This window comes from Carettochelys insculpta, chromosome 1 (assembly GCF_033958435.1).
Source record: "Carettochelys insculpta isolate YL-2023 chromosome 1, ASM3395843v1, whole genome shotgun sequence".
Taxonomy (NCBI): Eukaryota; Metazoa; Chordata; order Testudines; family Carettochelyidae; genus Carettochelys; species Carettochelys insculpta.
This window is the reverse complement of record NC_134137.1, coordinates 204622761-204638434: the sequence shown is the minus strand read 5'-3', so window position 1 is coordinate 204638434 and position 15674 is coordinate 204622761. Positions and strand designations below refer to the sequence as shown.

The following is a 15674-nucleotide window of genomic DNA, read 5'->3' as shown; positions in this document are numbered from 1 at the left end:
GGCGCTGGTACCTCTGGACTGCTGTAGCAACAGCCTCAGAGTGGAGCCCTCGTAACAGTGACAGCTCCAACATATGGGTAACGTTGGCACAAACCGCCATCAGTGCATCTGCCTTTTGTCTGCCCCACAGTATGGCCGTGGGACAGCTAATGGACACATACTTTATAGGTGTCAGTGCTACTCCTCCTCTCTTGCAAAACTATACCCTTTTGCGAAACTTTGCTCTGACTGCTACCTTTGCCAATCTTTATGATATGGGGACTGTGTTAGCAGCCCCAGACAGTCGCACTTATGCGTACCGCGTAGCAAACATAACGCGAGCTACACACTGCATTCTTTTTGTTAATGCATCAGGACCCCGAGTAGACCTTAATAACACTGAGTTACAATGTACTCAGACCCAGCTTGTCTCGTATGCCCGTAACCCCCTTTTGCTGCCAACAGGGTGGTTTCTTGTTATGTGGCTGTGTGGCCCACACATACGTACCCGCGAATAGCTCAAGAGGCCCTTGTACCATTGGCAGAATTGTGGCCCTTATCCGTCGCAATGCAGGGCCCGACGCTGTTTGGCGCGTGACCTATCAACCCCATCCCTGCCACCCACTTGCGACCCAAGGGTGACTTCGGCCGCCGAAAAAGAGGCAGCAGCCCTAATCTTTGCTTTTGGAGGTTTTTCTGGTATCTTGGGCCATGACTATTATGCTATAACCCACCTTGCATGTGCCCTCACTAAAACTATCAACTTCACCTCCATTCTCATTGTGGCCCTCAATCAGGAACTCGGGGAGGTGCGCAAAAGAGTGATACAGAACTGCATGGCTATAGATTATCTCCTTTTGCGACATGGACACAAGTGCTCTGCGTTTGAAGGTATGTGTTGTTTCAATATCACCGGTGTCAGTAACATGGTGGAGACCAATTTAAATCATTTGGAAGCCCTGGCTCAGGGCATCCAACAAAGCCAGGAAACTAACTGGCTTTGGTCCTGGTTAGGCTCACTGCGGGGCTGGGCAGCCCATTTGGTGCAAATCCTATTCCTTGGGCTCTTATGCCTCTGCGCTGGGTACATCAGTCTCATATGCTGTTGTCAAGTCTGTTCCACAGGTGCACGCTGTGTTGCCAGAAGAGCGTCAACCACGTCACTCGATTACTACTAGCCTCGGGATTCACGAAGGGGTCGCGGGGAGGAGTGTAGGGTGCAAGAAGACATTGTGACGGTCAAGAGTGCAATCTGACCCCTCTGTGAACCCTCAGGAGAATTCCAAACAGACCAGTCTATGCAAGGTGAAAAGCTGCAAAACAAGTATCCTGCCAAGGCGAACAGCTGCAAAACAAAGTACGATCGCCGAAACTTCAAGGCTACGCTGGCAGTAGGCCACAAGAAATAGTAAGAGTAGCGCATAGGCAATTTTAAGCAATTTTACGTAAATGAGTTTAAGCTTTATTAGTTAGTGTTAGGAGGCCTGTTACAGAGCCTCTCCCCCGAGCGAAGCTCTGATGTGTCGGGTTTTCCCCCACTGGTGACTGTGGCGTTTCCGGGGCTCCCGTCGCGGTTGTCACGCTTTCAATAAACCAAATATAGCACTCGTCTTCTGGGTGCAGCCTCATTTCTGGGGAACCCTAGCCTGATTGGTTACAACTCAGCAGAAAAGCCTATCGATATTTGTTCCTGCAGTGAAGTCGTAATACTGAATTTGTGACATCACACTCTTCTCCATAACTAATAATATCAAACCCAATATAATGCTTTCACTGCAGAATCAAGAAGTAGTTGGGCTGCAAAGGAGGAAATGTTCTTATTCAAGACACAAATCCTCAACAAAACAAGGAACACATAGGATGTTACGGAAGGCAAATTGCCTTTTGTGTAGCTCCTATTTCATTTGCCCAGTGTGAAATGCCTTTTAAATGCTCCGTTTTATATAAAAAGCCTACTGAAGTGTACATACACATCCGTTGTACAATGGAAAATGGTCTAATGAAAAATTCAAGTTTTTTCTAAAGTGGAAGTATTTTGAAGAGTGCACCTGCTCAGCTTTATTAAAAATAGAAAAAAGGATGTTTGTACTCACACTTTGCTCCTAAGGTCATCAACACAGTCATATTTTCAAAAATAAAGTATAAGACTTGAATCTCAGATGCATGTGTGATGGGTTGAGTCACAGAGAACCCCTTGAGCCTGTCACTTGGTGGGCTGATCATACCATGAGCCTACCTATCTGCCCTATGGGGCACCTCACCACCCTGCACTACTGAGCTAGAACCTCTGATGTCCCACCAAGCAAAGGCGGAGAGTTGGAGTCACAGGCCACAGTAGAGCCACAGAGTCTTGGACAACAGCTCAGCTCTGGGAAGGCTCAGTCACAGGGACCTGACACAGGACCCAGGTACTCCACCCCAACAGGACCAGAAGCCCAGATATATCTGCAGAGAACCATTATTTATACTGGGTTTAATAATACACAAGTTATTTTATTAAATATAAAAGGTAGGATTTAAGTGGTTACAAGTGATAAACAGATCAAAATAAGATACTAAGCTAAATAAAAGAACTGGGGTTGTTTAATTTAGGAAACAGAAGACTTAGAGGGGACATGATAGCGGTTTTCAAGTACCTTAAAGAGGATTAAAAGGAGGAGGTAGAAAATTTGTTCTCCTTAGCCTCTGAGCACAGGACAAGGAGCAATGAGCTTAAACTGAACAAGGGAGGTTTAGACTAGACATTAGGAAAAGCCTCCTAATTGTCAGGGTGGGTAAACACTGGAATAAATGACCTAGGGAGGTTGTGGAATCTCCATCACTGGAGATTTTTAAGAGCTGCTTTGATAGACAACTATCAGGGATGGTCTAGATGGCGTTTGGTCCTGCCAAGAGGGCAGGGAACTGGACTCAACGACCTCTTGCGATCCCTTCCAGTTGTAGTGTTCTGTGATGCCAGCTAGGCTTAATACACTCATTATAGGAAATTTCTTGCCCAAACGTCAGTTATCTTTTCCTCACCAAGCTAGGCAGTGTCCTGTTTACATGTCTCAGCAGGACCAACCACAGTCCAGGTTTACAGAAAGAAAACTACTATAAATCATTGTCATGGGCACCAGGCCATTGCTTGGAGTACTTCTAATGGTCTTCACATAGATATATTAACAGCTTTGTGTTACATGTTTCTAACTTCAAAAACAGGTATGAGATATGCACACAAATAGGATATAAAAATTCAGTGGATTACAAACTCTTCATTGACAGGTTTCATGCCACTTTTTGCATAAAGCATATTCAAGTTAGGCATATTCATATTCAAAAACTATTACCATAAAGGTTATGGGGGTGCAACATTATGGTAAGAATTTCAAGAAAAAACCTCTTCCAGCTTTTCAAACCAGTGAACTATTAAGTTATGATACCCATATAGCACATGTTCTAGGTTCACAGCTTATAAATCCTTTTTAGGTGGCCCAAGTCAGGTCTCTCGCATATCAGACATGTTTTCAAAAAAGTACTTGCGCCTAGCACAATGCATTGCATATGCAAGTTTATGAAAACTGTCCAAGCATATTTCTCACATGCACAACCAGCAAAATTGGTTTCCCAAGTACAATCACCTACTATGCCACATGTAAAATACCTACTATCTCACATTTACAAAGGCCTGAAATCTGTTTGTGTAAAGATGAGAATTAGTCTTTTTAAATCATACTCAGGCTTTTGTCTTTGATTGATATTTAGCAATAAGAGCTAGTCACAGTTATTTCTGGTAAGAAACATTAGTTTCACAAACACAAAACTAAAATCGCACTTGATAATGCAACCACAGTGTCAGTTGATCTTACTCCATTATTACAGGCCTCCAAAAGGGAAAAGCTATGAAAATGTAAGATTTCAGGTGTTCACTCGCTCAACCAATTCAGGGTGTGTATCAAAATTAAACACATAAGCTCACATATTCTAGCATGTGCCAGAACTGAAGCTCTCTATTTGGCTATCACCTATACCTGTGTAACACCTGCATTTTAAATTGTGAGAGTTGCATTTGACAGAAATAAAATATTTTAAACCAATTTTTAGCAGGGTGCAACACTATATTTTTATTCACTGTCTTTTTTAGAAAAGGGCTTTGAGATCCACTAAAGGAATATAAGACTTAGTACATCAGTGGTTCACAGTGACCCAAACATTGTTGGTCCAAGGATCATTTCCGGATAGTCACAAACATTAATTGCCATGACCAAAGCTGTTACAATATTGAAGCAGGAATGTTTTTTCCTTGGTCAGTCCAGATTTCCAGAGGCTATTTACCAATTAAATCTACCTCTCTGCACCCTGTATTACACCTTTTTCAGACATTGCAACTGTGTTCAACTTTGTGGACCATATAAAAAGCCAGAGGTCTGAGTCAAACAGTAAAGCAGAGCTGGAGAACGTTTTTTGAGCTGGAGGCCACTGATTCACAGAAAAGTTAATTGGGGGGCACAAGTGAGTTGCAAATTAAAAAAAAAAAAAACAAAACAAAAAACCACACACCCCTCGTTGTGGTCTGCAACTGTGTAGAATAAAAGGGAGACACCACACCTTACTCATGCAGCATCCATGACATGTTCTTTACAACCATGAATTTATTAGGGCCTGATAAATAGCAGAAACTTACCACTAAAACTTCCTAAAACACTACTTTAAAACAAACCCTCAGATTGGTATGTAAAACAAGTATGTAAAACAAGTCATTTTCCACATATCACTCCAAAAAAAACTGATTTTTTTTCTGAGCAGGTAAAATAGCTTAGATGTTTCCCTTGATTTTTAACACTGAGGATCACACACAAGAAGTTTCAAACAGATTGGTTAGGTCTGACCAAGTCAGAAAAGGTTTATTGATTGAAGGTCAGGCTTATGACACTAATCAAAAACTTCACCACTGAAAGATTACCCTTCTAAAAGCTGTAAAACAAGAGAGGTCATTCTGCGTTTCATCAAGCTAATTCCCTTTGTTGCTATAGAGTACACTGCTCATAACTAGTAACAGAGAGAAAGCTGTGCTAGTCTATATACTATCAAAACAAAAAAAGCAGTCAAGTAGCACTTTAAAGACTAACAAAATAATTTATTAGTTGAGCTTTCGTGGGACAGACCCACTTCAGACCACAGTCATACCAGAACAGACTCAATATTTAAGGCACAGGGAACCAAAAATAGTAATCAAGGTAGACAAATCAGAAAAAAAAATATCAAGGTGAGCAAATCAGAGTAGAGGAGCAGAAGGGGGGGCAGGGGGAGTCAAGAATTAGATTAAGCCAAGTATGCAAACGAGCTCCTATAATGACCCAGAAAATTCTCATCCTGGTTCAAACCATGTGTTAATGTGTTGAATTTGAAAAGAGAGAGAGTTCAGAAGCCTCTCTTTCAAGAGTGTTGCGAAAATTCCTCTTCAGTAAGACACAAACTTTCAAGTCATTAACAGAACGGCCCATTCTATTAAAATACTGGCTGACTGGTTTGTGGATCAGGAGTGTTTTTATGTCTGTTTTGTGGTTTGAACCAGGATGGGAATTTTCTGGGTCATTATAGAGGCTCGTTTGCATACTTGGCTTAATCTAATTCTTCACACACACACACACACACCACCCCACAACCCCTCTATTCTCTGATTTGCTCACTATTTTTGGTTCTCTGTGCCTTAAATATTGAGTCTGTTCTGGTATGGTTATGGTCTGAAGAAGTGGGTCTGTCCCATGAACGCTCACCTAATAAATTATTTTGTTACTCTTTAAAGTGCTACCTGACTGTTTTTTTGTTTTGCTCATAACTACAGTAACCCTTAATTTTATGGACTCTGGGAGCAACTGTCGGGGGGGGGGGGGGGCAAACATTCCTGAAGACCACTAAATTGGGGTCTGTAAAACTCTAAACCCTGCCTCCCCCCCAAAAAAAGTTAATGGACTTATCACTGCTGAAGCCTGTAGAAGCCGCCACAGCCTCCTCTGCCATAACTGCCACACGCTCAACCCACCAGGGATGGGGCGCATACACAAGTGCCATTTGCCTACGTACATGCCCCCCGCCTCCTGGTTGGAGGAGCGCATGGTGGCTCCAACGGCCCTTCCAATCATGAGCAGCAGGTCAGCTCCAGCAACACAGCAAGATCCTTCCAGCCACAGGGTGGTGTCTGGCAGCTCCTCCAGCAGTGGCAGCTCTAGTGAGTCCCCAGTCTTTTTTTTTTTTTTTTTTGCGGGGGGGGACAGGGGTAAGCAGGCAGTAAACCCTCAGTTTAAGGGACTTTCGGGAATAGTGGACACCCCTCTCCCCATTAGTCCATTAAATCAAGGGTTTACTGTATTCAAAACTTATGTTCACAGGCAGAAAAAAATTATTTATGTAACATTTACCAAGACCTACATTCAATAAGCTTTAGTGCAAAGATGGCCACCCCACGGCTCTTTGCTCAATGAAATGCAGCTCCTGCTTGGAGCCACACACCTGAACTGCTTTCAGCCCCTCTGCACAATTGCTCCAGCACCTGGCTGTGGCAGTGGCTCCAGTGATTTCCAGACTTTCAGTTGGGATGGGGGGACACTAGGGGGTGCCTGACACTGGGAGAGGGGTATGGGACAGTGTTACAGTTGGGGGCTGGGGTATCTGGCGATGGCGGAAGGGTTAGAGCAGGGAGGCTGGGGGTGCCTGGCTCTGGGGAAGCGGTAGGGGATTGAGCCACTTATTATATGTTAATATATATCTATATACAGACAAATAAAAATAATGTATAATATAGACAGACAAAAATAAATATATAATATGTGGCTCTTTGCACTCTATCCATAACTATTTTGGCTCAGTCTCCGGTTGGCCACCCCTGCCTTAATGCAAAAATATTTACATTAAACCATGCTGCAAGACCCAGAGCTAGGCCTTACCTGCAGATTTAACTATCATGTGAAGGACATGACAACGCTGTTATTCTCCTACATGGCAGGACAAATCATATATTAAATTCCCAAACAGAGTCATGAGATTGGACTTTAGCAGGGATTTATTACAATTCCAGAACACAGTTCAGCCCCAACTACAATGGCACTACTATATGGTATTTGGTTCCCACAATATGGCATACTAAAACTTCAATTAAACATCATATTAAAGAGCACTCACTTCTCTGGGCTAGTATCATTTTAGTCTATCTACAGACTCAAAGAAGTGCATTTTTTTACAATATCAAGGTTATCTTCACAATTAGAAGAGGAAGCAGCTTCAAACATTTGTGTTCTAGAACTGTGCTAAGCCTTGCTGACACCCTATATTGTATCAAAATTTTAGACCATACTTAAAAACCCACAGGGCCTTTTCATAGAGCTGGATGTAGCAGTTACCTGGAGCAGTGTTAGGCAACCTCTGGCCCATCAGGGTTATATGCGTGGCCTGCAAAACATTTTATTTACTGTTGCCCAAGCGCAGGGTGTCCAGACAGTGCTTGGTTCCATTCACGCAGTCTTTCCCTAGCAGTATTACTCAAGTAACATGCACGTAAAGCAAGGACACATGAGATGTGTGCTGACTGGCTGTAGAGGTAGCGTATGGCTCTCACAGTCAACGTTGCATGCAATCAACCCACTCCACAAATTCTACATACACAAGTGTAGTTAGCTAAACTACCCTACACTTGGATACCATCTTGGTTAAAACAATCTTGCAGCCCACTGAGTTGGAGAAGGGCCACTCATGCAGCCCATTCACTAGTCTAGGCTGGCCATCACTGATGTGGAGTCTCTACCCTGAGTCCCTTTCAAACAGAGACACGCAGCAAAAGTGGTTGCATCATTTCCCCCTCTCCCACATAACTACCTCTTAATTGGGATGGAGACTTTTCCAAGCAGGAAATGGAGCACCCACCCCTGTAACCTATTTTCAGGGTAAATAAGTGGCTGGTAGGGGAGGGGTAACCTTGCAATTCTTTGATGGAGTTGGAGATGAGCAGGGAGGGATGTCTTCTTCCTTGGACCTCAATATACAGCACAGAAGCAACAGGCAGCAAAAGACCAAGACTGACATCTCAGAACCTGTACACAGTGCCTACAGAGCACTGGAAACTGGCTGGAAGTGAAGGCGTAAGTGGGAAATGCAACCTTCTGCTTCAAGTGAAAGGCACGTTTCCTTGACCTCATATTCTCTAACAAACCATATGTATTTCAAAAACCCTACCAAAACAAAATATTACACTGCATTCCTGGGGAGAGGGGGACACGAACATGAGAATTGTGCACCATACTATTTAATGCACTATTGGAGCATGCTCAGATATTACAGTAATAAGTGCAGTATAAGAGCCTAAACAGAACAGAATTTGTTGTCCAGTTTCAGAATGTTCAGTGTTCATGTGCGCAACCTATAATGCCTTTACCATCATAGCATGCTGCTCCTATTTGTGTGCGTTTAAAAGTCAGGAAAACATGATTCGAAAAATTCATCTGAGCTGGGGAAACTTGGACGTATATTTTTTCAAAACTGATCACACCCAGTTTGGTGCAAACAGCAGAGACTTCAAGTTCCTTATGCTGTTGCCCCCTCTAGCTGAGTGCAGAGATGCCTCCTCCAAAATATCAACTTCACTGCCACCTCCTCTTGGCAGAATCTCATATGTGGTTAATACATCAACTGCTGGAATTTTGTTTGCCCTAGCACACCCACTATAATACAGGTGGAGCTGCAAACAGTACTGAAATCGGGAGTTTGCGTGGTGGTGGGGTGGAAGGTTGTTATTGTTTTAAAGAGCTAGTATATTATATTTAACCTAACTGATATGTCAAAAGCCATAAAGCCAAATGATGAAGGGAATGGAACTCAGAAGCTCCTGGCTCCCTACTTACTGTTTCATACCCAAGAGCCTAGATTTTGAAGAATCTTGAAAGATGGGCCTAAAAACTCAGAATTTCAAGATTTCTCATCACAAGTTGTCTAAAACAAACACTCTCTGAAGTGTGATAACAAGTCAATAATAGTTGAGATCCAAACTTCAGTATTCAACATAACCAGAAATACTGTGTATGTTCCATTTGCTCATTTATATTCCCTTGAGCTACTCAAATAGCTATTCATGTTGAAGTAGTGCACTATAGCTCTATTTTAGTGAATTTTATACTGGCCTTGAAATAACATGCACCACAAACTAGTCCATATTTTAAAAATGATCTAGCCTTCTTTTCAGATCAGGAGAAGAGCAATTGTAGAAAATAAGGAAATACAGAAGTAGAAGGTGTGAGGAGGTGCTAGTCACGGCAGTATTTCCATTGACGTTGGCTGCTGGTACTACCAAGATAATGTGATTCTCCTCAGGTAGCTTTCCATGCCCCCCCGACCAAAAAAAAAAATCTTTAAAAAAGAATTCAAGTATTTTCCTGTAGTTTCACACTGCCATCTGAAATAGAGGAATTAAAATGAAAATGATACCTTTACTGGAGGTAAAGATCAGCAGGGTAAGAAACAGAATTGTAACTAAAAGGCACCTCTGCAATTGGATTCCTGGAATAAGATGAAATCACATTTCTTATTCAAGAGATGATTAAGTAATAATACAGAAATGACTAATTCATGAGATGACTGAGTAATTTCCACCATTCTTACATGCTCCACACCTCAACAAAAATCTAAGTTTTACAAACCTACTATTTTGCATTAGCATGGTCAGGCATAAATTAGTAGATTACATCTTATTTTCAAAAAGAAAAAAAGTAGAGGAACAAATGGTGAGGCAATAAACAATCTGGAAATCTAGCTAATGTTAAAGAAATTGATACGAACTACACCTAAGTCCCCCTGCCAATCTGTATTTTTTTTGCAGTCTCACTTAATTCTTTTGCTGTGGTGTAACCAGTCATTAACTAAAGCTTGAACACTTGTTTTGTCTGACCCTACCTAAAGCAAGTCTACACATTACCCTGTAGTTAAAAATCCTGACAGCCACCAGCACCTTATTCATACTATTGATAGAAGTGCACAGATGGTATATTAATGGTGATACTTTTTATGGAAAGAGTTTAGTGTATATATAACTTAACTGTATAAATAACTGAAAATACAGAGGAAAACAGCAAAGCAGAACAGAAAAATGTAGTCAGATACGCAAAGTAAACAAACTGAAAAACAGTATGATTTTTTTAAACTTCTCAGATTTTTATATCTTAGGGGAGGACTAAAATATTAAAAAGGCCAAAAAATCTACATGCTGCAATGTTATTTCTAATTTGATGATCTCCCTTCAAGCAAAAAGGCAAAAACTCAGCTACAAACACCTAGCAATAAAATGTGGTACTTACATACTTCACTCTTGAAATCATTATACTAAACTTTAACTAATTATCTCCTACCTGTCTCCACAACACCCTGTGAGGCTAGTATTTATTATCCCCATTTTACAGATACAGCCTAAGGTCACAGCATGTCAACTCAGCGGAATGGAACTCTGGAATTCCTGAGTCCACCCTAATGCTTAATCACTAAACAGTTCTGCCTAGTCACCTCAGTCAAATTCACTAATACAAATAGCTATTAGCAATTAATTAATATCCTCTTTCCCACAAGGAATTGTAGTATGCTGATGAAGACCTACTTAAAAATAATCTGAAAATTTAGACATTAGCTGACAACAGTTCTGATAGTCAGTTGTGCAGCCTGCTAAAGACAGGGAAAGGAATTCACATAGAAATGTTAAGCATTTTCTTTCGAAGAACAGAAATGAACAAGTGTAAGAGAGCTTGTGCAGCTTTTATACTCAAAGCTTCATAAAGTTAATGCACCCATGTGTAAAAAGGAAAAAACAGTCACATTTACAGAACCTCCTTTAATTAGCAGCTGTGGGAATTGAGACAAGTTCCAAGTGAAGTATAACTAATTCATGAACATACAGTGAAAGATTACAGGACAAAATTAAATTTGTGATTCCCTTCCCATTTCTACTGCCGTACTCAATGCAATGCAAGCCCACACTTGGGCTGCAATGTGCTGCAACACATCACAATAGGAACATGGTGGGAAAGATTGTTAATGCAGAAGAGAATCTCTGCAGTACAAGCATCCAGTACTGTTCAGTCTACCCAAAGACATAAGAGTCCCTCATTGACAGGATAATAAGTCTGTACAAAGAGCAAGTAATATCAAATTTGAAAAATCAATTTAAGCTTAATTTTACTTAAATATTCCATCTTGTTTTCATTAACAGTGTAAACGGCACTCAGAGTAGAAATATGCACCTCATATAAACCTTTGTCATCTAAAAGGACTAGGATTGGGGCCTGCCTCTCACAAGACAATATACAATTTTAGGTATGGTCAAGTAATTGAGTATACATAATTGGTGGCTGAAATGTTAAAAATGCACACTGATGCAGAGTGATTTTTAGGTTGCGGAATAAACTACCGTAGCATGTAACAAAAATTAAAAACATTAAGTTTGCGTGTTAAGTAGTAAAAATTATTTTTAAGGTCCTTCAAATTCACAAAAGAATCAGGACTTGTAAAACTGAGTGAAAAATTACTTCTCGCACACTCCTCAACTAAGTCATACTCCACTGAGCATGCCAAATTTTGTCATGGCTGTGTGTGTAAAGGTCAGCCCACTGACTAATTACTACATATTTTTCACAAAATTGGGTGGGGGGAGATCAAGGAAGAATGAAAGACCTATGGAAAGAAAGAAGAATATTCTAGTTCTTTAAGAGGAAAGCTATGATAGATTATAACAAAAATTAAAATGCACACACCCTACTCCATTAAGCTTTTCTGCACATTTAAACTTGTGCCAGATATGAACTGCCACTAGAATGGGCTACTCTGTTTAAATGCAACAGCATCAATTCTGATTGGACTATTGTGCTCCAAGTGATGAAAATGCTTCAAAATCTCATTTTCTAAAAGTAGTCATCAATAATCAGGATCTTGACTACAAGCAGGTACTATACTACTGTGTTTATGTGGTACTCTGGTACAGTCCTACAGAACTAGCACAGAATAATTTGTTCTACAACTGGTTTAATACTCAGAGAACTGATTTGAAAAATGCACCAATTTTCCCCCACCCCCAAAGTTAAGGAGTAACAAAAACAAAGAAAGTATCAGAATTTAAACATTTACTTCCTGAAGACTTCAGATTTGCTTGAATTAGAAGCACATAAAAGGTTTTTCTCAAAAAAACAAAACCGAAAAAAAAATCCATTCCATCATGGCAAAAGGAAAGCTTTCACTGAAGATGATAGGAGCCGAAAAGATTTTTCCTTTCATTTAAAGCCAGTAAGCGTCTACCTTTTATAACTGGAAATATAACCTTCAAAATGTGAACCAATAGTGTTGTCACCCTGAGTCTGCATAGAGGAGCAGCAGCAGCGACTGCCACTTCTTCACAACTTTCCTAACCAGCAAAGTACAATTAACAAGTCTTTGATCACTTTCACTGGTGACAGAGCCCTCTTGGTAGGTGAAACTGTCAAGAATCCTATCTGTTTCACTCGACTGCCACTGAAAATCAGAAAACTGAGGAGCGATAAGAGGAAAAAAAATTCCTTGCCTCTTCCATCATGTGGAAAGAGGAGGATAAAGCTTCAAGTTTATCAAACATCTACTTGCCAGAGATGGGTACCAAAAACTGAACATCTCTCAAAATCCACAGAAAATACTCTGATAGAAATTGCAGTTGGGGGAGGGGAGTGGTTAAATTGCTGCTATAAAGGAAACGGTCTTCAGATAAATGGTTTCTCTATGAGAAGGTTGCACGGGTACACCTCACCGCAGGTCAATAAATCAAATTAACTGCACCTTGTCCTCTGGCCGGTGACATCATCAGCTTGACCACATCTTGCGAAGCGAGTGCAAAAACATATGCTATTTAAGGCATGAAATTATATTACTGCTTTTTGTCCAGCCAACCTCATGCTGCTGGTCTGTGAAGCAGTCAGTCACCTGAACAGTCTCATTATAGCCACCACAGACCTTTTCTTGCAGTATTCAAGGCCCATCTTTACCACGGGGGTGGGGGAAAAATAAGTAGTGAAACCGGTCATTTTAAAATTAAAATGCTTTTCATTAACTGACATCTGTATTCTGTAACAAATTAACCTTCAAAGCAAATGCTACAAAACATAGGGACTACACAAGGACATGAGCTCTTCTTAACCATGCTTTAAAGATGTTTACAGACTCACCTGATAAAGCTATACCACCACCCATGAGAAACAACACAGTTTTATCAACTCTAATGCTACATTAAAATAAAATGACTCCATTACCTCCCTTGAAAAAGGAGTCCATTTTGCTTGTCCATAAGTCGCCTGGTGTCTCACTAAAACATAAATAGCCCTGACAATTTAAAGGGGGAAATCTTTTTCTATTTTCGTTCAGTCATATACAGAAAACTTATCTTGTTTTTATTTATTTTTTGTACTGTCAAATATAAATTCAAAATAACTCAGGAGGCCAGGGACACTGACAAAAGCAGTCCCATTATACAGCATCCTTAAACATGGAGAGATTTATTTTATTTAATGCTTGATCTAAACTACAAATTCAAGATTAGCTTCTACATATTAAATCTAGTTTGTATTTGGAAGTAGGAGAGCTTTTTAGTTTTTGAAAGTGTTCTCACAGCCTCAAGAAATGTAAATTCAAAACAACTCTTTTTTAGGTGAATCGGGACAAAGGGATGAAAAAATGCTCAATACTCACTGAAAAGCAGTTATGAAAAGGGCAGCTTTACAATCTTGTTGGTATAAATTAAAATAAGCCCCTTATTTAAAAGACATAAGTGTGTGCATGAAACTGTAAGCAGTTCTGATGCTGCACAAGCCCCAGGAGGGTTTTGTTTTTTTGCTGGTGGGGGTGGGGTGGGGGGGGTCATTTTGGTTATTAGTAAATAAATCAAGCGGCAGAGAGTGAGGCCTAGGCGTCTGCTAGATGAACCAGGGCCTAGCTCTTCCTCCACCCCATCCCCTCCCCACACAGCCTGGGTTTGATCTCTGGGCCCTGTGAGTTGCCAAGAAAATGTAAAAAAACCGAGAGAGCAAGAAAGAAGAATCATATTGAACCACAAAAGCACATGGGGCGAATGTAAAATATAAACACGGCTTTGGGCTCTGAGTGGCTGTTATTAAAAGTCTGAATTACTAAACATGAGAGGCGGGGAAAGCCAGGCAGCCATTTCAATAATATAAACCTCCCCGAATTAGACATTATTCAAATGAGACCGAGAGAGAGAGGGAGAGGGAGCCCGGCCCCTCACCCTTGGCAAGCAGATTGCCACCCCACCCGCCCCTCACTGGGGGGCCTCTCAGAGCCTGGCAGTTAGAGACCCCCCAGGGGACTTTTCCCGGGGCGCTCCCACTACTCGGCTAGGCCTCCCTCGCTGCCAGGGAAGCGAGGAGAAGGGGGAGACGTCAGGGCAGCCCATCCCCTTGGGTAACAGAGCCCCCCGCAGCCCCTCGCCACCAGGGGTGCACCTCCCTAAGAAAAACCGAGCGGAGTTGAAACACTTTTTCTGGGGGAAGGGGAGAAGACCCCCGCCAAAAGCACCCCGCCAGCCAGCCCTCCCGCCCTACACACCCCAGACCCCCTCCACAGGCAGGCCTCTGGCTCTGGGGAAATAAGCTACCACGGGGGGGGGGGGGGAGTGGACCAGAGAAGCCCAAGCCCGCCCCCATCCAAATCCCGCGCTCCAGCCGGGCTCCCTGAAGCAAAAGCTGGGGGGCAGCTCCCGTGGGGCTGCAGGGTGCTCGCCCCATAGCTCCGGGCTCTGCCCCCCAGCTCCCTGCCCGAGCCGGGCCCGCTCCACCATGAATATGTAAAGCGGCTTTATTGTGGGCGTGCGGGCGCTGCTGGCCCAGCCCGGCGGCCTCCGGCCGGGTTCGGGGGCGGGGAGGCTCCCCCTTGCCCCCCGCGCCCGTGTGTGTGTCTCCCGCACGGGGAAGCTGCCGCTGCCCCCGCTCCCCCTGTGCCGTTAATTATAATAATCCGGAGTACTAATAAATTATGCTAAGCGGGGCGGGCGGGCGGCGGGGGGGGCCGCGCGCGCGAGTATGAATATGAATATGTAAAACGCAGTAATGATTACCTGCCGCCGCCACCGCCGCCGCCGAACTCTCATCTTGACTCGCTGCTCCTCCGTCCGCCATTTTGAATATTTTAACCAAAATCGGCCGCCCGATAAACCCTCCCTCGCTCGCTCGCTCCCTGCTGCCCCCGCCCCGACTCGCGCAGGCGCTATCTCCCCTCCCCTTCTACCCCGCCTTCGCGCCAGCACATGGGCCACTGCGCATGCGCACCCTGCCCCCCCTCAAGGGTGAGCGCTTCGCGCTTGCGTCGCCCGCCTTTGCTCTCATTCCCCGACTCCTCGTTTACCGTGCCGGCTTTTCTGCGCATGCCCCACATCCCCTTGCCATTCACCTCTGCCCTAGCCTTCGTTAATATGTAAACGGCCTCGACTAGCACGCGCGCCACCTTTTTTTTGTTGCCCCCCCCCCCCCCCTCCGCATCGGGTGCGCGTGCATGCGCATTGCGAGTGACGGCTGCGGAGCGTGCTGGGTTAGTTGCTCCTGGTGTGCGTCTGTGGCCTGCGGTTCTCTAGCCGTGCTGGAGTACAGGGCGTCCGGGCCCCGCCCCGCGGAGGTGTATTGTGCCGCTGGCGTGTCGGGGCAGTGCAGCGTGATGGCACT

General features: G+C 43.1%; 1 protein-coding gene across 7 annotated transcripts in view; it reads right to left on the bottom strand.

The window, feature by feature from the left end:
* POU2F1 (POU class 2 homeobox 1) overlaps positions 1–15140 on the bottom strand; it is a 252484-nt gene extending 237344 nt beyond the window's left edge. For 6 of the 7 annotated variants that reach the window (XR_012646068.1, XR_012646069.1, XM_074998134.1 and 3 more), the window contains exon 1: positions 15074–15140. Coding sequence is in view for 4 of the 7 variants with exons in the window: in XM_074998134.1 (XP_074854235.1) it covers positions 15074–15134 (61 nt within the window). In the remaining 3 variants the exon portion in view is untranslated. The remainder of the gene's footprint in view (positions 1–15073) is intronic. The other variant, XM_074998148.1, reaches the window with a different exon arrangement.
* Positions 15141–15674: the final 534 nt, after the last annotated feature.